Source organism: Silurus meridionalis, chromosome 1, assembly GCF_014805685.1.
Source record: "Silurus meridionalis isolate SWU-2019-XX chromosome 1, ASM1480568v1, whole genome shotgun sequence".
NCBI lineage: Eukaryota > Metazoa > Chordata > Actinopteri > Siluriformes > Siluridae > Silurus > Silurus meridionalis.
In genome coordinates, this window is record NC_060884.1 from 19,838,623 (window position 1) to 19,860,938 (window position 22,316).

Sequence of the window (22,316 nt, forward strand, 5' to 3'; positions counted from 1 at the left end):
GCAAGTCATTCAAAATATGCAGTATGTGATCTTGTTTCAGGCAATCACTCTCACACACACACACACACAGACATTCAAAAGCATCATATCTGTTTGAGCATGATTCGTTTGTGTGTGCTCTCAAGCACACGATGACAAGCATAAAGGAGGATGAAAAAAAATGAAAAACTGGAAGGATGCACAGAAACCCTCTTTCAGTTGGTAGCTACTATATGAACTGTTGGTCTATTTTGGTTCACGTGTAATTTAAACAATTGTCTGCTGAGCACGAAGGAGACCCTCAGTGTTTTATGGCAAATCCAAAATTAGAAACTGCTCACCTAGAAGGCAATCATCGGCTTCATCAGACGGCTCCAAAGTACATTCTGGAAATGCTGTGAGTGAGGTGTGAAACCTTGGATGGCTTTGAAAGGTAAGAGGACCCACAGAAAACCCATACGGACATGAGGAAAACTTAGGTTTAAACTCTGGAACCCTGTAGGTGTAAGACAGCAAAGCTACCATATTCTTTTCGGACTATAAGCCGCTAATTTCTTCCCACGTTTTAAACCCCGCGGCCTGGGTTTTTCCCGGTTTCACAAACTTCAAGCCAAAAAACTGAACCCCATAACATTAGATTTAATGAAATTTCGAGCGGAACGAAAACGCACCTCACCTGTGTTCTGAGCTGCACGGCATCGGGAGAACAAACTTTCACCAGGTGATTTTTAAACGCACGACGATGCCAAAAGATAAACTTTCGAGAGAAATACAGTGGAACCCAGTTATGTCGATGTCCTAGGGGGTTGCCAAAAAGCATTGAGATAACCGATGATCGAGATAAACGGAAATCAATATGGCGGCAGTATATTAACGTGCTTGAAATTTCTTTACGTACATGATGTGCGTTAATAAATGAGAATGTGCATGCACGTGTTTTTTAAGGGTTTTTTACACAACAGCGTTGCCGCGATTTGTTTGATGAAGGCATGCTATAAAAATACATACAGTACATGTTTATCTGTCAGGAATCCACCTGCCACCCCCCCTTTGGAGCCCCCTTCAGCGTGTCAGGTGCTTTCTCGGCCGCTTTCTCTGAAGCTCCCGGCTTCAATCGCGCACATATGGTCCTCGTTTAGCATCATCACCAGCTCCTATTTAAACTTCCCCACTCTCACTGTCCGTTATTGTTGGTATATGTTTGTATATGCACTCTCTCAACGGCTGCGCTTTTCTTCCCAAAGCGCATCGCGGATTCGCCCCCCCGATCCTGCCGTTGTTCATTCTATGCTTTTGCTGCTCATCCCACGTTCTCCCGTGTGCTGTTCAGCGCTGCACTTCTATTTTCCCCTCCCGTTCATCGCATAACATTTAACAACAAAAGGCATATGTGCACTAACTAACAGCAGAGATTCACCAGTATACAATACAACACCTGTAGCATCTGTAAGGCCTTTTCACCACTTTTGCGAGTTCTTCTGCGGCTGCACAGTGCTGATCGAGATAACCGACGTTAAGTGGCAAATTTTTCCCCCCTTGTGCTCGAGATATCAGGGTTCGGCGACATAAAAAAGTCGACATAACCGATAAAAAAAATGCTTAGACAAAGCGAGAATTTGGCGGTTCCACGTCAAAAACGTCTACGTAATAGGGTTGTCGAGTTAACCGAAGTCGAGATAAGTGGGTTCCACTGTAGTTGTGAAAGGAAGGAGGAAGACAGTGAACAATTACTTTCTTGGTGGCTACTGTTTAGATACAAGCCGTTGTAGTGCGTTGAGTCTGGGTGAAGGAATAGCTCACTAACTCCAGTTGCAACAGAAATCATATAAGCACAGACAGGTTGTCAAAACACTTCCTTTATATTTTTCTTGGCAACAGCATTAAGGGTTAGTCAAAGAAACTTAGAAATGAGCATCAGAAAATAATAAGGACATAATCCTCATCTTGAACACATGCAGTAATACCGGAAGAATGCAGTGGCATGCTATTCCCAAAATACTGCTATGCTCCTAAAGGAAGCGCAACATATTTCACCCGTTACACCGTGTGTAACGTGTCTTTCGTTAAAACCTGTGTAAAGTACATTTGTGTAGACACCTGCGGCTTATAGACAGGTGCGTCTTATTCATGTTAAAAATACAAATATTTGTTAAATTCAGTGTGTGCGGCTTATATATGGGTGCGCTTTATAGTCCGGAAATTATGATACTCACGTACCCAAAATGCTGCACAAAATCTGTACAAAGCAAACGATTAACAACCAAGCAGACTAAAAGAAATGTCTAGTCAACCTAAAATTTGTAAAAAAATAAATAAAAAAAAGAAAGAAAGAAAGAAAGAAAGAAAGAAAGAAAGAAAGAAAGAAACAAGTGGAAACAGACCACCAACATTCAATCAGGACAGCTCTACTTGCGTGTCAATCATGCTGTCTGGCAGTACAGAATCCTCCCCAGGTGTTCAAGCCTAAGTAGAACATCTATCTGGTTTAGGTTTAAATGTACATTAGCTTGAAAATATCGCACGTCCTTTTTCTGTACACTTCTACTAATTAGAGAAAAGTTTGTATTGACATGGAGGCACTGTTTGATCTCTAAAGTTACCTCAAAGGGTAGAATTCACAATGAAATGAAGACTGCTGAATGTAGAAAAAAATGACTTTTTAATTTAAAAAAAAAAAAAAAAAAAAAAAAACAGTACTAAGACATGATATTAAGTAGAAAGCTTAATTATAGATCATCAGGCATAATAATAATAATTAAAAAAACTTTAAACTGTCCTTGTGAGTAAAGTGTACTATAATTAGACAGTGTTTAGTATCAGATCTCTGGGATCAACAACCAACAACACAAACCCACACTATCCCACTCTCAGGCTATGACCACAGTAATCAAGATACAACAAGTAAATGTAATCAAGATGCACATTTAAAATCCACGTCCACACTTTCGTATTCAATTATTTTCAAAAAGTAACTCATCCACACTAAAACGTCTGAAAATGTTTACGTCCCTGCACCGCGCATGAGCAAAACGTAAAGACGATTCGGCCTGCGCCATTTCCGCCTGGCGTTTATATCGGCTCTCTGAAACATCGCAGCAGTGACTAAGAACGTGTCAGCGTTTTTAAAAGCCTCCTTTTTCACAATTCACACTGCGATGCCAATATGGTCTTTTAAAATGTATCCACTTTGGAGAGCGTTTTCATAAACCTACGGTTCGTTGACTGAAAACGCCACCTAAAAGAGTGGACGAAAGGCCAAAACAAGGAGAAAAACTTTTTTACTTTCCAAAACCGGCCGCGATAAACGGACGCCATCTCGAAGATAATATTTTATGTATACAGTACAGTACTGTATTAACATTTTACTTAATTTTATAATTAATAATTATATTTGTATTAATACATTTCATTATTTCAACATGAAAACTGTTGCCTATAAGTATTTGGTCTATCGTGCTATCTGCGAGACCGGGAAAATCAGCCAAACAAAACAGTTATGTGGCAAATGCAATTCCACAATAAACCGGGGGCCGTGAGATTCGAACCACGGTAAAGCGGAGATTACTCTATTTTCAAACGAAAACATATTAAAACAGTCTCCCTGCTACACACACTCACTCACACACCAGAAGTATTACTCTCATTGTAACTTGATTGTTACCTTGTTGCAGAACTGTTTCTGTCTTTGTTTTTAACCTCATCCTGTCTGTTCTGTTCGTGTATCGACCAAAATTGTTCTGTGACCACGATTTAGATATTCGTTCTGGATTTGTCTGCCTTCTGACTAAAACTGTATGATGCATCATGCACTACATTTTCATTCTTCTACATTTAAAGCTGCTCCTTCCAAAACATTTCAGGGGAAAAACATGTCATATAAAAATATCAGCCCAAATGGGCATCAAATCCAGAAGGCATTTCATGCTGTGTAATGACATATATGGGCTAGAAAGAGATCGGTCCCAGCTTTAATTCTTTGTATTCCACAAAAAAACCCAAAACAATTCGCCTCAACACACCAGCTGAGAGCAAATATCTGATGCTGAGAGCAAGCTGTAGTTAATAAACCTTTTTAGATAGCAAGAAGTTTTAAGTGCCGAAGCAACAAGGAGTTACTTTCCTGAAGAGTTGTAGTGCACAGTGAAGGCATCATGATAAAACCAGCTGCTCCTCTGATTGATTCTTCTATTCTGTTTGCTCGGGGTGTGCTGTCTGTGTTTACCCTGACTTCCTCTGACCTGTCTGCCTGTAACAGTTCTTGCCGAGAGACTAATAGAAGAAATGTGGAAGGAGTGGGAGGAACAGGGTGAAAGTGTGAGACAGAAGGAGACAGACTGGACTGGACAAGACTCCCTATCATGGAAAGTAAAGATGTGGCTTGAATACTAATTAAACCAAACTCGACCTTAACGTGATAGAATGCCAGAAAAGGTGCTGCCTCTCGCTGTCATGTATCTGTCACTCTCTTCCTCTTGCTTTCTCTCACTGTGTGGTAGTCTGACAGTGTGATATGTGTACACTCTCCATCAAACTGCTCCACAGGACTGTCCACCAATAAAAAAAACAGATACACAATAAAACCCAAGAGAATCCACACAAAATATCAGTGGCAGCAGCACGAGTCTCTTTACTGAACAGCACTGTAGGTTGACCCTCTATGCTGAAACCCCTCAACTGAGGTGCTTCTATTTTTTTATTCTTTTAGCTGCAATTATATATATATAATAGTTTCTCTCACTTATCATGTGATACATATTTTATACACATACGAAGTGGTATCAAGTTAAAAAATACTAGTTTTGTAACAGGCTAACAGATGGCAGCACAGGGCTCCAAGCACAGTCAAAGGGACCACCAACTTTCATAAGCCAATGTACAAAAAAGACATGTGTCCTGTGTACATCGGGAGCTGTGCAACTGGTGCTATTCTGACTAAGTGCATTTCCACATCTACAATTTCATCATAGACAGCAACTTAGAACTCCCAGTCACTGAGCTCTCCCTACACTTGATTTTCTCACTGGAAACAACATCATCTTACTTCCGCACCCACCCTACTCTCAAGATTTGTCTCCTGCGGACTTCGCCCTCTTCCCGAAGATGAAGAGCAAACTCAAAGGTCACCATTTTGACACCTTTTTTTGGAGCTCCAGCACGAATAGCAGGCGGTGCTTGAGTGGCAGGAACTCTGGGAGCGCTGCATTGCTGTGCAAGGGTACTGTTTTGAAGGTGAAAGTGTGTAAATGCAGTAAAATTAAGTATTTTCTTGTTAACAGAGCTAGTCTCAAAACTTTTTGATACCACCTGGTAGTAACCAGCACACAAAATTCCACATGTTCATCAAGAAAAAAAAAATATTTCGAGGAGTATAGACAGGACTGATTTTTTCATGATTTGAAAATAGTGTTTGTGTCCCCAAAAGGGTAAGATGAAAAAGAATAAGCACTTCATCTTCTTGATGGGGCATCTGGGGTGTTAAACAAATTGATACTTTTCACGTTTGAACAACTTTCTGAAGCAGTAATAAGAATCCATTATATTGAAATCTAAAGTCAAGACAAAGTCAATTCATTTATTCAACTTCAGTAATCGTTTTGTTCCCGTCAGTGTCTTGTACATATTAATTAAAAAAAAAACTCAGCAAAGAGAATAACCCAAGCTCAGGATTGAATCATAGACACTGGGGTCTTGAGGAGGTAACGCTACCTACTGCATGACTCAAGAAGAGTTTTACTGACTGAAAAAACAAATCAGCATTGTTCAGCATCTCTTCATTTTTATAGACTTATTATTGGGCAATCTCTCATATTCAAATTCGGGAAAGTTTCATCATTTTAAGGGCTATCACTAACGTCCCCAGTGCAGACTCCGACAGCCTTTAAATCCTATATCCCTTCTTTACTTGCTTCATACTTTCATTCGTGTCTTCCTCACTATTAGCTTATTTCAGGGCAACAATCCCCCCATGACCTGCAATCTGCCCAGTAACACGCCCCCACGCACATTTATGGACACACACATACACACCGCTCATGGACACACGCACATCATACAGGCACTTTTAAATTTGATCCACAATGTACGTGTGTGCGTGTGTGTGTGTGTTTTCTCGCGTTTACTATTATTTATCATGCCCAGTCCGCCCTCAGTCTGCCAGCAGATTGAGAAGAATGAGGCCAGGTTTACTGGAGAGGGGAGGATTACAGGGAATGCATCGGAGAATAAAGCTGCAGGAGGTAACAAAAAAGTGGAGAAAGATAGGGCAGTAAAAGCAACGATTGTTGATGAAGGGATATAAGGAAGATAAACAACTGTGTCTGATCTGAGAGCGTGCCAATGTTTAACCCACAGCCTTCATTAAACCCTTCCACCTCCCTGCACAGGCTGAAGGATTATTGGCATCAAACAGACACACACCAATGCTTACTTACTACTACTACTATTATTACTACTACTACTACTACTATTATTACTACTACTACTACTTCTACTACTACTATTATTACTACTACAACTATTATTACTATTGCTACTACTACTACTACTATTACTACTACTACTACTACTACTATTGCTACTACTACTACTACTACTACTACTACTACTACTACTACTACTACTACTACTACTACTACTACTACTATTATTACTACTACTACTACTAAGATGAAAAAGAATAAGCACTTCATCTTCTTGATGGGGCATCTGGGGTGTTAAACAAATTGATACTTTTCACCATAATAGCACCATTACCACCACCACTATTATTACTACCACTACCACCATTATTACTACTACTACCACCACCATTATTACCACCACCATTGCTGCACCACCACCACCACCATTATTACTACTACTATTGCTACTACTACTGCTACTACTACCACCACCACTGCACCACCACCATTATCACCACCACCATTATCACCACCACCATTGCTGCACCACCACCACTGCACCACCACCATTACCACCACCATTGCTGCACCACCACCACCACACCACCACCACCACCACCATTGCTGCACCACCACCACCATTGCTGCTGCTGCACCACCACCACCAATTACCACCACCACCACCACCACCACCACTGCCACCACCACCATTGCTGCACCACCACCACTGCACCACCACCACTATTATTACTACTACCACCACCACCACCACCACCACCACCACCACCACCACCACTGCTGCTGCTACCACCACCACCACTGCTGCACCACCACCACCATTACCACCACCATTATCACCACCACCACTGCTGCCACCACCACCATTGCTGCACCACCACTGCTACCACCACCATTGCCACCACCACCATTATTACTACTACCACCACCACCACCATTGCCACCACCACCATCACCACCACTGCCACCACCACCATTGCCACCACCACCATTATTACCACCACCACCACCACCACCATTATTACTACTACTACTACCACTACCACCACCATCATTACCACCACCACTACCACCACCATTATTACCACCACTACTACTACCACCACCACCACCACCAATATTACTACTACTTCTACTACTAATATTACTACTACTGCTACTACTACTACCACTACTACCACTACTACTACTACCACTAATATTACTACTACCACTACCACCATTATTACTACTACTATTACTACTACTATTATTACTACCACCACCAATATTACTACTACTTCTACTACTACTATTACTATTACTACTACCACCACCATTGCTGCTGCTGCTACCACCACCACCAATATTACTACTACTATTACTACTACTATTGCTACTACTACTACTTCTACTACTACTACTACTTCTACTACTACTATTATTATTACTACTACTTCTACTACTAATATTACTACTACTACTGCTACTACTACTATTGCTACTACTACTACTACCACTACCACCACCACCAATATTACTACTACTACCATTATTACTACTACTGCTACTACTACTACTGCTACTACTACTACCACCACCATTGCCACCACCACCACACCACCACCATCACACCACCACCACCACCATTATCACCACCATCACCACCACCACTACTACTATTACTACTACCACCACCACTGCTGCTGCTGCTGCTGCCACCACCACCACTATTATTACTATTGCTACTACTACTACCACCACCACCAATCACCACCACCACCACTGCTGCTGTTGCTGCTGCTGCTACCACCACCACTGCTGCTGCTGCTGTTGCTGCTGCTGCCACCACCACCACTGCTGCTACCACCACCACTGCTGCTGCTGCTCTGTGGTCAGAGATCCTCTACAAAAATATATAGGAGAACGAAAGATTGATATTAATGGACTGTCTTCAAATACGAAGTAAAACAACACAAAAATTTCAGTTCCAAATTGACGGTGCCTCTCTGTGTATTTCCCTCAGCTGACTCATGCATAGGAAAAGGACAGTTTTAGAATGAGGACATCCTCCGAATACGTATTTATCTTTGATTATGCTCTGACTGTGCGATTTCCACAGACAGATGGAGACGCCCACACACGGGAGTACAACATGCATACCAAGTCTGCCAAGCCGGCCTCACCTTCCCTGCAGGATATGACTGTTGCTGCTCACGGAGACATATGGAGCTTCACGTGGAGTCATCGCTGCACAGAATGCATGCAAGCATCACCGCAGAATCAGCCGTGTTCCTGCCAGTTCACTAGAGCCTAATCTGTATTTGGTGTTTATAAAACGATGTAATATTTCCGGGTATGTTCCCAATGAATGCATGCTCCTAATGAAGTGGGAGTACACAGGACCTCTTTGCACATCTAGCTATATTCGAGGGAGGTGCAAAAAATCTAAAACTAACAATGTTTGGTTTTGAGAACGACATCTCAGTAAAACCACTCCCACTGACTCAAGCAAACATTTGCCAGCAAACTAAAGACATTCAGATCTCATATAATACTTGAACATCCCATTTTAAATGTACAATCACTGACCACTATATTTAAAATACCTCTATCTTCTGGCTGCAATAGAATGAAGAAAAAGATACATTCAACAATTCCAGGAGAAAAGCAGCAATTTTGACAGCCAGTATCCAATCAGGCTTACGACCTGCACCTTATCAGCAAAAGCACCACTGTCATTCAATATATACAGTATATGCAAACTTTAACATGCCATGTTATTAGTAGTAAGTGCTAAAAGTAAAACATGAGTCGTCAGGGATCTAGAAAATCAGTTCAGTCCTGAGACAATGCCCAAGATAATATTCCTGAACTGTACTGTTCCCCATTTTAACTATTTATTGTGCAGCATCATATATATATATATATATATATATATATATATATATATATATATATATATATATATATATGTGTGAGCACAGGTGGCAAAAAGATTAATTTAGGTATTTAAGCCACTGCTTACCGTTATGTAGTGGTGGAGCTCAGGGAAGACTCTGTACGCCCCACAGATGGAGGAAAGTATGCATCGGTTAGGAAAAGAGGATGTCACAGCACAGGAGACCTCTGGGAAGGAGATGATCCGAAATCCAAACTTCTCATACAGACGCTGCAACTCTTCATCAGGTTTTTCTTCATCCTGGCTCAGGATACTCCCTACTGCATAGCGACAACAATCATCTTCAGTCTGAAAAGAGACAATGCAAGAGAAAAAGAGTAAGCTTCGATATACTTAGCTACTAATACCACTAATATATACATTATGGATTGTAATGGTTTATGTATTCGTACCGAACAGTTTTGGTACAGGGGTTTTGGTTCGGTGCTCATGTGTACTAAATTTTACGTGCAAAACATAGTTAAAATCTGAGTGAGGATCGCCAGTCTCTGTCTTGCACTGTTGTTTTTTTTGTTGTTTCATTGTGTTTTTTTATTATAATGAAAACATACACAACAATGCCAGGGGTATAAAAAATAAACTGGAGTTAACGCAGTGGCTACGCATGAGTGTAATTACTGCCACTTCCGTTCCCAATATCCAAAATATGGATTCCTTTTTTATGTCCAGAATTTCTTTTAAAAGACAAAAATCTTGACAATTCCACATATTGTGAGAGTGAATGAAAGAAATTAAAACATTTGTTGAAGTATGCTGAAATAAGTAGAACAGTTAAGAAGAAAATATTGAATGTTAATATTGAATGTAAAACACACACACACACACACACACATTACCCAAATTGTTTCTAACAAATGTAAACAATTTTATTTTATCCATATTTTATTTTATTTTATTTAATCAATATAATTTGTGCCAATTTAATCTATTACTCAATTGAATTAATATAATAAAAACATGTATTGCATTCATTTGATTTATTCCATTTTGTGTTTCTATATTTTATTTTTATATAAACAACTTATAAACAACTGCAGCCATAGTAACATACAATTACAGTTGTATGCAGAGTGAGACAACGGTCATATTCCTTTCCTAATTAGCCTATTAAAATAAATGATTCATTTTGCATGTCATTGAACTGATATGGTAAAAACAGCAGTTTCAATTGGACAAACTACAGAAAATAGTGTTAATTATATTTAAATTACAATATAACAAAATTAGCAATGGTTTCATTATTAATTTTTTTCATTCCAATTTGTGTATGACTTAAGTGCTCATTTTTATATTACATTATTATTGTTATTGTTATTATTATTATTATTAGATAACACTACAAAATTGAAGTTGCTCAACACATGCAAAATTCATAACTGCACTTATATAGCAATTTCCCATTGGGGTACTGTGATGTGATATCATATTCACAAGCTCTACAGGTAGTATTAACAGTTCTGAGTATTCTAACCATGTCTTAATCCACTCTGCTGGACTAATCTAGTTATTCCTACATCAACTAATTAACTTTAATGCAGTGTTTAGAAAATCTGCTCTAAAAATTTTAGCAGGTAAAAAACTGAACGGATTGACTGCTACACTTCAAGCAAATGCAAAATAAATGGTTCATAAATGCAAGATCCTAAAAGAATAGTGCCTTGGGCGCCTAAACCAGCCAACAGCAGTGTGTGAAATGCCGCCTTTAAACTAACTCTAGACTCGCACTACTCCTTCATCAGCAATATAAAAAATGAAGATAGAGTGTGTGCATTTATAACATGTAAGGCCATGCGGTACTATTTCACTCCCATAACTATTTGTCAAACTGTCCTTGGAGGGGAGAAAATATCTGACAGCAGCAATAAAGAAACAGTCAACCATCTCTTTCAGGTGTAACCACCACGATATCATATCTCCTACTGCTGGACAGATTCTCTTCTCACAAGTGTGTCCATTACACCTTACAGTGAGGAATTATAGGGAAGCAGCCAGTCAGATAAACCAGTGCAGTAAAATGCAGCAATGACAGTTATGGTCGCACTGATAAAACTGTTATTGTTGTTAAATGTTAGCACTAGAATTACAGACAGTCGAGTGTAAAACGCCACAACAAAGCCTGGCACTATGTACACCTTCTTTCCAGCTAAAATAACTTAGCTAATAATAAGTTATTTTAAACATTTCATTTCAATCACAGACAAGATGTCCTCATAGCTAAACCTCCTCATTTACATACTGTTGTTTGATTAGACTTAAATACGACAGGGATTCTAATTCAGCATTCAGGCCCTATGATGACACTCTATATGAAATTATGACATCATTATGTTACAGACACTATATGGCTGAAAGTATCGGAAATTAGCAAAGAGACAATCCCCCCTCCTTCACTCATTTAGGAAGGTTTTCTACTAGATTTTGGAATGATGTTACTGGGATTTGTACTCATAGAACTACAAGATGTCAGGCATTGATGTCGAGTCAGGAGGTCTGGGACAAAGTCGGCATTTCAATTCACTTCTGAGGTGTTCGGTTTTTAGGTCAAGACTCTATTGACCAGTTGAGTTCCTCTAAATCACCACTGGCAAACAATAGCTACCTGGCAAACTGGCAAACCATTGGGCAGGGGGGTTGTTAGTTGCAGCTCTAGTTTAAATCCATTTGGGATTAGAATGAAATTAGATGGAAGTGCTTGTTATACAAGTGAATGAGTGGTTAAAATTGATTATCAGAACAGGAACAATATTCAAACCCTGCCATTTGTTTTGCAGCTACTGTCGGAGTCGCACTGCTACAGGAACGTAATTCACACCAACCAGATTCAAGAATTTATCAGCATTGTGCTATAAAATAGTTTCAAATAAGGAGGGGTATTCACATTATTTACATAGTTAACAATGTCAACCGGACACCAATTCTCCTTTTCCTTTTTAATACACTTTTTGCCCTATTAGTTCTGCCATTTACACATCCACACAAACACACACATGTAGCGAGTTGCAATCCCCATCTTATTTAGAGATCTTTCAATCTCTCTCATCCCACACAGTTCGTGACCACATACCCAAGACACTACAAGCAATTACTAAGGAACACAGAGGCTTTCACATACACCATTCCTCAGCCCTGAAGTTGATTTAGCCAAAAGCATTTCTCACACTGAGTTTAAAAAAAGAATCACACTATTGATGTTTACACAAATCAAGCAGGTCCAGAAATGTAGATAAAAAAAAAAGGATCAGAACAAGTAAAACAGTCTCTGTGTGGGCCATGCACGAAGTGGGGCATCAGATAATATGCTATGCATGGAACTATCTTGCAGCATAATTGGCTGTCATGTCAGTGTTTTGGGCAGACAAGCTGAAGAGAAACAAATCGAGCTGTCGTAAATACTCTGTGAAATGCGTCCACTGCTCGTGATTCACTGCACATCTTTCCCACCGCTTGCTGTTCTGGAAAACAAGGCCGTGGCGTTTTTTCCGCGCGGCCACGTTTGAGGTTGTTCCTCCCCACTTTCCAGTGGTTATCGTGCTCATTAATTTTAGCCTGTGATAGTGTGCAGAGGTGTTCTCGAATGTGGGCTTGGCCCTTGGGATTGAAAGATGGCCATCAACACAAAGCACAGTGTCATTTCTTCTCTCTGTTCAGATTTTGTTCTGTGTGCCCTCCGGAAGACCGGAGGCGGCTAAGCAATTTCAAAACTAATTCTTTGCTTGCTAATGTAAGAGGCATGCGTTTTTGAAAAATGAAAGCTCCACTACAATAAAAAGGTAAGCTTCAGCCAGGTAATTCTTTATTAGCCGACATGTAACTCAGATTTACTCCTTTCATAATTCCTTTCCCCCTTATCGCTTCCTCCACTCCTTCCCCAAGGGCTAGGGCTTCTGGGAATTCACTCACCTACAATATCAGCATTAATAATAAGTAATGTTGCAGGGGGTTTTCATGCGCATGTCTGACGCTGTGTGCGTGCGAGTTGCTTTTTCAGTGGCGACAGAAAAATGGCAAGGCTTCGTGCAAAGCTGAGGAGCCCCTGAGGTGCTCAGATCTGCATAATTATGAGCAAGGAGTCAGCTCGCCTTCAAATCAAGAAGCAACTCATGAAAATTCAACAGACGCCGGTTCTCCTGGCCCTGACAGTCACAGTCACACCAGGAAAAAAAAAAAAAAACACGCAAACAACAGAAAAAACAACAATCACAGAAATAATCACAGAAACTAAATGCTTCCAAGTAATCCCTAAGTAACAGTTATGCTCATGGTTAGGCCTTCTCATAGACTTGCAGACTTTTTTTTATCTTTCAAGACTTTTGTACCAGCGAATATGGGACACAATAAAAATGCCTGGCTGAATTTATATAGCAAACTTGATTTACTATTTGGACAAAAGATTGTGAAAATGTAACCATGAGATTCTATTTAATTTTTAACCTTCACATTCTACCATTTAGTCCCCATTTGCTGTTATATTAAACTCCAGTCATCTGCAAAGGTGCGCCACTAGATTTTAGAGTGTGGTCGAGGAGATTTGTGCTTATTCAGCCATAATGTAAATTTAGGCGCTGATGTAGAGTGAGGAGGCGTGTCAGGGTATGTTATGGAAGTTTTGCATATTTGGCATAAAGCATGGATAGTTTTTGGAGATTTGCTGCTGAGCTTTTGTTGATGCACACACTTTGGCAAAACCCAAACTGGAAAATCTGTATGAAGCTTTTAATGGTCATAATAACAATTCCCTGTCAGAAGTTACTAAATTCCCTTTGATTTTTTTTCTAAATGCTTGCGCTATAAAAGGAAACCAAAAAGAAGAGTCAACTTTGTTCTATTCATTGTTGAAGGCTTCAAACAGATGATGAATAGCCAAAGATTTAGTGAACCCAAACATATAAAATTTTACATCAATCATTTTAATTATTATAATTATTTTACTTGTGCATAAAGAGTAAGACTACATACATGAATTTAACTTATATTATAGGTTTTTCTTTCCCCAAACAGGCAGCAGTAACTGGGCAAATGGTGGTACATGCAGTGCAATTTTCCAATTCATGTTCATTTTCTGACCACTAATTTGTGTTAAAACCAATAACCAATAACAGCTTCATATTTTTTTTACTCAGGAGAGTTTAGTTCCAATGTATTAGTTTAATGCTTAACATACCATATCTCTCATTCTTTCTCTCTCTCTCTCTCTTACCCTCTCTCACATTCTGTCTCAAACAAATTTACCAGTTTTATTTCAGATTTTCTGAACTAAAACTAAGCTTGTAAATGAATGCAGCCATCTCAGACATTGTTGGAGTGTTTTTTTATTCTAATCATTTTTCGTATACACCTTTACAAAAAATCTCTAAAGTACTAAAAAACAGACAAAAAAGACTGCTGTTTCTATTAGTACAGTAACTATAATATGCTCTTAAAAAACCTAAGTGTGTCACAGCATCAACTGGTGCACAGATATGCATACACATGGAAATCATGTGCAAACAGCCAATCAGACCACAACCTTTACACTTCCCAAGTTCGTATCCACATACATATGCAATAGAGTTTAGATGCTCTCTGTTCAGATGTTGGTGAAGTTTCTGAGGCTGTAACTAAATAAGTAATAATTTACAACATTTCAGACACCTATCATGACTGGTTAATGAAATCCAGGAGTGAAGAGAAGTCCTTTTATAAAAGTATAAAAACGTTTGAGAAACAGATGATGAATATAACATTATACACACCTTGTGAAAACAGGAGATATGCAAGAAAAGCATACTTTTTGACTATGTGCATATATTTAAAGCAGATCTCCAAACAAGCAAGACAGAGCAGAATGTGGAGATTTTTATTCCCCAACCAACAGCAAAACAAAGCAAAAAGATTCCTGTTCATGGAATAGTGTTGTGCTGCTCTATGTTTGGCAGTAAAATAATGCCATATGCTCCTGTATGGACACAGCAGGTGAATTTGCCCTCATTTTAGCTTGATGGAGAACCAGACCTCACAAGTAACCCTCTTCTCTCAATAATGAGAGTCTACATTGACTCATACAGAGAGCAGCATGCTGTGATTATTCCTTCTGTGCAACATTCTAGAAAATCCTCCAGGGTGTGTGATTTAGCGACGAGCAAACAGCTGGGCCCCAAGGTTCTACTTACCGTAATGCAGCTGGGAGCAAAATGAATGCAAAATGTTACCCAGGACGGGTGGAATATTTCTAATGTGGAACTCCAATGACTTCATACTAAAACTCTTGTCGCGTTTAACGTTAAACATTTTTATAAACTCAAAATCTCATTCTGTGTTATTTACATTTTTAAATGATTGGCCTTTTGTCTGTTATCAATTAAAAAACAAAAAAAAACAAAGGTACTTTCATTTTAAAGCCAGAATAAGTGGGAAGTTCAGAAATTCTCCTGAGACTTTTAAAGCCTCGGGCTTAAAAGCAGAGACACAATTGAATGCTTGCATAATAACAAGAGGAAATTACATTTTAAATGAAAATTCTGAACTTGTTACTCAGACACTGGCTGGAAGATTTTGAGATATCAGTCTTACATTCTCACCTGAGAGAACTGGAGGCGCCAGTGATCCATGGAGACGTTAGGGAAATTGAGTTTGACCAGGTCTCAAGCCCACAAAATAATTTTTTTCATTAAATAGCCATCAATATCAAATAATCTGAGTTATAGAGAAGATTAAAAAAAGATTAAAAAAAAAAGATTCTGTAATTTGTTATTAGACCGCTCTTTAGAAACTTTGAAAAAGCTTGAGACTGTCCTATGGTGTTGAACAGCAGAGACAACTCACAGGTTAACACTAATCATTTCAGCCATATACTGCATTATTTCTATAGGAAAATCATACATGAAGTCTTATGGCAGAGGCTTCAGAAACAGATTTAAAGCTACAATGTTGGTTTTCTGAGCATGGGAAAGTGTTCAGTACAAAAGGCAGCATGACAACCAGCATCAAAGTATGATGTGTCTTTTTTACTTAATATAAAATGCTAGATTTGGCAAAATGCAGCTGTACAAAACACAACAAAACACATTGAAACACTACGGAGTGGTGATGGCCCTTCACTTCGCATTGTTTATTTTCCTATAAAAGGATGCCAAGTTTTATTCCTTACTGAAAACCAAGTTTAATTCTTCTCAAAGGATTTGGCACAGCACACATAATTATAGTATTTATAGTTATATGTATAACCCAATTTCCAAAAAAGTTGGGAAAAATATGAAATGTAAATAAAAATGATCCTGAAATAGTTCAACATTTTGTGAACAGTTTTTTCGTAGACTGCTGAAATTCTGCCTCTCTAAGATACACTTCTTCCAATCATGTTAATGACCTGTTGCTAATTAACCTAATTCTTTGCAAATTTTTCCTTCAGCAGTTTCTTTTTTTTTTTTGTAACAATTACTTTTTCAGCCTTTTGTTGCCCAGTCAAAACGTTTCTCAGACAAGTTGCAGCCATCCAATTCAAAATTACAAAAATAATTATTTCCTCAGTTTTAACACTGGGTATGTTTTCTGTGTTCTGTTATGAATAACATATGGCTTAATGAGATTTCCAAATCACTACATTCTGTTTTTATTTATATTTAATTAGAGGTCAGCCAATTGTGGATTTTACCGAAACAGATAGCTAGGTTGAATCGTACCTGATGAATTTAACCTGATTGATCAACTGATATTTTTTTTAAATGGACACTGGAAAATTTATACTTTATTACAAATATTTTAAATAAAATATATATATATATATATATATATATATATATATATATATATATATATATATATATATATATATATATATATATAAATATATATATATAGAGAGAGAGAGAGAGAGAGAGAGATAGATAGATAGATAGATAGATAGATAGATAGATAGATAGATAGATAGATAGATAGATAGATAGAAGTAAAAAAAAAAAAGACGCCTTCACACTACAACAAAAAAGTGACACTCTAAATAAACAGAAACAGTTACAGTTACTGACTTACGATGGAGATGCGTGACAAGGACACCATCGCAAGTTGAAAATTATTGTAAGTCGAGACATGACCTAGCCTGCCCTGGAATACTAAAGAATGGTGATCAATATGCGGTAGTATACTGTAATTTGTTAACAATTTAACACATTACAGTATATACTTTAGCAGAACCAAGCAATTATATACATACATTATATACATTATATACATTATATATGTTTGTGGCAGCAGGTAAATGCGAATGCATCCCAACATGTTATACTGCTTATACTCTGTTACGTTTGCCTTCCAAGTAAAAACGTAAAATACATAGGGCTGGGCGATAAATCGATTTTATCGATTAACTCGAATGTGTAGTTTACATCGATATGTTTTAATAAAAATCGGTTTTCTCTTTAATGTCCGCCGACGCTCCCCTCTGGGCTTCCATAGTTTCGAACGAACTCAGCCTCCCGCCCCCCGCGCACTTGCCATAGAGATACACAAACAACATGGCAGCGAGCAAGAAAAGGTAGCAGTACCACCAATTTACTGCAGCACCTCAAACAGAGGCATGCTGTCGAGTGAGAGAGATGTAGGGCCCTACGAAATGAACAAGACAGTGGCAGCACAAGACTGCGGTTAAGCAGCCGCATCCTGAAAATACACGGTTAAGCAGCCGCACTTTGTTTAGTGTTGCGTGTCTAATCGTACACTTCCAGTATGGGTGGTGGGAGCGGTCAAAATACTTGTAAAGACGCTTCAGAACGACGTTTCCGTTAAGAAACAGAACAATCAGAGCATTTGAATCACCATATTCAAACACTCATAAAACATTTTTTTGAGGTTTGCTCAATCTTTCAAATAATTCTTATTTACAATCCCGCTGTCTATTATATTCTTATTTTAAATTGTAACTCATTTTACTGTGGAGTCTTTAAGAAAAGTAAAAGCAAAATCACTCCAAGCATCACTGCATTTTAACCATGTTCCACATTCAAACACTCATAAAACATTTTTCTTTATAGGTTTGCTCAATTTTTCAAATACTTCTAATTTACAGTGTCCCTGTCTATTATTTGAAATTTATTGTTAAATTTCAAGTCATGTTACTGTGGCGTTTTGGAGAAAAGTAAAGGCAAAATCACTCAAAACCTCAGGTGCATTTTCAATCATGTTCCACATTTAAACACTCATAAAACATTTTTCTTTGTAGGTTTGCTCATTTTATGTTATGTTACGTTTTATTTTCACAATTTACAATGGCTTGTTGTTTCTGATTGCACTTTAACCCATTTAATAAAGTTACAACTTTTTTTTTAACATTTTCTTTGTCATATGCAGGTTGATTTTAAGCAGGGGGAAAAAATCGATTTAAATCGCAAATCGGATTTTTTGTGAAAAAATCGGGGATTTTTTTTTTAGGCCATATCGCCCAGCCCTAAAAAAAAAAGTTCATTCGGAAAGTATTCACATTGCTCTACTTTTTCCACATTTTGTTATATAACAGCCTTATTCCAAAATGAATTCAATTAATTATTTTTCTCAAGATTCTACAAACAATACCCATAAAGACAATGTGAAAGTGTGTTTGAAATCTTTGCAAATTTATTCAAACTAAAAAACTAGACAAAATCACCAAAATAAACTTGCCACTAAACTTGTTTCTCCCATTTTTCTTTGCAGAACCACTCAAGTTCTATCAGGTTGGATGGGGAACGTCGGTGCACAGATCTCTCCAGAGATGTTCATGTCTGGGTTCTGGCTGGGTCTCTCTAGCACATTCACAGAGTCCTCCCGTGGCCACGTCTTTTTATCTTGGCTGTGTGCTTAGGGTCGTTGTCCTGTTGAAAGATCAACTGTCATCCCAGTCTGAGGTCCAAAGCGCTCTAGAGCAGGTTTTATTTCATATTTCCCTCTGTCCTGACTAGTCTCCAAGTTACTGCCGCTGAAAAACATCCCCACAGCATGATGCTGCCTCCACCATGCTTCACTGTAGAGGTGATATTGGCCAGATGATGAGTGGTGTCTGGTTTCCTCCAGACATGATGCTTGGTGATCAGGCCGAAGAGATCAATCTTTATTTCTCACTGTCTGAGAGTCCTTCAGGTCCCTTTTGACAACTCTATGTGCCTTTACTGAGGAGTGGCTTCCGTCTGGCCACTCTACCATACAGACCTGAATGGCAGAGTGCTGCAGAGCTGGTTTCTCCTGGATGGTTCTCCTCTCTCCACAGAGAAATGCTGGAGCTCTTTCAAAGTGACCATCTGGTTCTCATCCCTGTCTAAGGCCCTTCTCCCCCGATCAATCTGTTTGGCCGGGCGGGCCGCTTTCCATTTAAGGATAATGGAAGCCACTGTGGGACCTGTGGGATCTCATTTGACCTTCAATGCTATAGAATTTGTTCTATACCCTTCCCCAGATCTATGCCTCGATTTAGTCCTGGCTACAGAGGCCTAAAGACAATTCCTTGGACTTCATGGTTTGGCTAAGAACGAAATATTGCACATTGAGCCATTGTAACTTGGTGACTAGCTGAACATGTAAAAATAACGTCAGTGATTCGCCTCTAGAGGCAGCTCTTGTACTGTATAGCACAACCCGGAAAAACTATTAGTATGTAATTTTTTTGCGGTGCCGCGCAAAACTGGTGAGTCAGTCGACCTCTTTATTCCAAATTTTATGGAATTGGGTTATACATATTGTATGTAAATGTATTGTCTAAATTGTCTGATCCTTAACATAATCACCTCACTCACTGACTTAAATTAGAAATGATAGTGAATTAGCATTAAACAGCCTCAGGCCCTGTGTCTAGCCAGATTGTTCTTACTGCAACAAAGGGGAAGAAAATGTAGCATGCAAATATAAGCAGTCAGAACCACTTTGAAATTACCTCAGTGTTTAGAGATTCACAAGACTGTATATGCAGTGGGTGAATCTACAAAATGCACATAAAAAATGTAATAAAAATCAGCCAGTTAATTCAGCATTGATACAAGTTCATATCTTTTAGTTTTACAACAATTAGTAAAATATTATAACAATGAACCTATGAGTTTTCTGCAAAATATGCATTGGGTGTGAGTCACAAAACAGTTTGCAAACAAAATTTCCTATCTATTAAAACAAATTGTAAGCAAAATACATTCCCTGTTATATTTGATCAAACCCACTGGCACTGTTATTCTCTATTCACTACCACAAAGAGTTTACAATTTGTGTTAACCGGGCTAACTGTCCATTGTTATGCAAGAAAAGCTTCAAATTTACATGGAGACCTAAAACAATAGCAATAACTTTCTTCCAATCTGTCGAAAAATGTATGGATCTGACTATATGTCATATAATTAATGTTATCAAAGGATATTAAGGTCAATAAGGAAGATAACTGATTAAAAAAAAAAACAGATACGAAACAAAACAATTGTTTTACATGCTTGTTGTAGTACTTTTCCCTATAGCCAAGTTACAATTGATTATTGGTCACTCGCATGAAAAATCCTTTTAAATGTTATCTTTATTTTGTGAAGAAAAAAAAACTCTTTTCCTACATAAATTTCTTTCAATATGTTTATTTCGATGGGGTATATATTTTTTACTTGTTTCAAAATCACAATCAGAAAGATTGAATTTAAAATCTACTACATCTATGTAGCAAACTTACACATCACAGCACAGCTCAAGAGCGAGGAGTATCTATTCGTAGGAGTTTAGTATTCTATTTCAGGCATGCCCAAAACTACAGCTTCATTAGCCGGCAAATCAGATTGTCTGCGTCGAGAAATTGTTCTTGTCACCAACAGACAGATGTTTGGTGGTAAAATGTAAGAAAATCCGACGAAAGGCGACGAGCAATCAATTCTCTGGTCAACTGATGGATCAGGACTTCATGCGTATGTCTCTCTGAAGGTAATCAGATGAAGCTGCTAATTTATATTTCTTTATACAGTCAAAGTAATGATATAGTTGAGCAAAATTTAGAACAAAATCCATTACTGCAATTGGAAAGAAAACAATAACATTGATTGAATAATGGTGGATGGTTGGGGAAAAGAGAATGTGTATGGAAATGGAATCTTTCTATTAAAAAGCAATTTCACCTAGGTGTGGACAAACTGCTAGCCCTGGGACCCAAGATAAACAGATTTTATGTCTTTACTATTAGTTTTATTTGTAGTTCCGGTATAACAACCAAAAAAAAAACCCAACTTATGCAAATCCAAAGTTTTCATTTGCTCCGCAGATTTGTGTTATACTTAATACACTTCACATTAATGCCAAGCACTTCATTGTTATGAATAGAATGAGTTTTTACAATTTATGCACCACACATATGCAATCATTTTACAGAAAGTTGGGAGATAGTGGCAGTTTGTTTTTATGCCACACACAGGTTATTTTCATTCAGTTTTACTGGTAGATGACTAAAACCTTCAAACTGGCTAACCTGGGTGAGGTTTATCGCTCAGCAACAAGTTTACACAACATTCACAAGCACACCTGTAAAGTGAGAGCAGTGTGTAGTGAATTTGTTGCATCATATTAATGAGTCTACATTTTTTGACAGTCTTCATAGTGATGTTAGTGGGACTACACAATGGGTAAACCTGCTCATTCATGAAATTATCAGCCAGTCAGCTGACAGCAGCGTAATGCATCAAATCATGTAGTTTAAGAGCTTCGGTTATTGTGCACATCAAACATTAAAATCAGGAAAAAGTCTGAGTGACTTAGTGACTGGAGTATTGGTGCCGGATGGGCTGGTTTTAATATGTCAGAAATCAATTAAGATTTTCAAACACTGTCTTTTGAAAACAATGGTGTAAAACAGACTATGGACTAAGTGGCACCTCTGAGGGTGAAAATACTTTAATGAAATTACTGAACAGTTAAAGATTTAATCTTTCAGCAGGTACTGCTGTCATGCTAATGTGAACGTAATAAATACCACAAACATTAAAATAAACAGTTGAATTATTTTATTACACTAAGCCTAA

General features: G+C 38.2%; 1 protein-coding gene across 1 annotated transcript in view; it reads right to left on the reverse strand.

The window, feature by feature from the left end:
• Positions 1 to 22,316, reverse strand: part of tex264a (testis expressed 264, ER-phagy receptor a) — a 79,486-nt gene that overhangs the window by 44,333 nt on the left and 12,837 nt on the right. Inside the window, exon 2 of the mRNA XM_046855612.1 lies at positions 9,406 to 9,627. Within this exon, the coding sequence (XP_046711568.1) occupies positions 9,406 to 9,627 (222 nt within the window). The remainder of the gene's footprint in view (positions 1 to 9,405; positions 9,628 to 22,316) is intronic.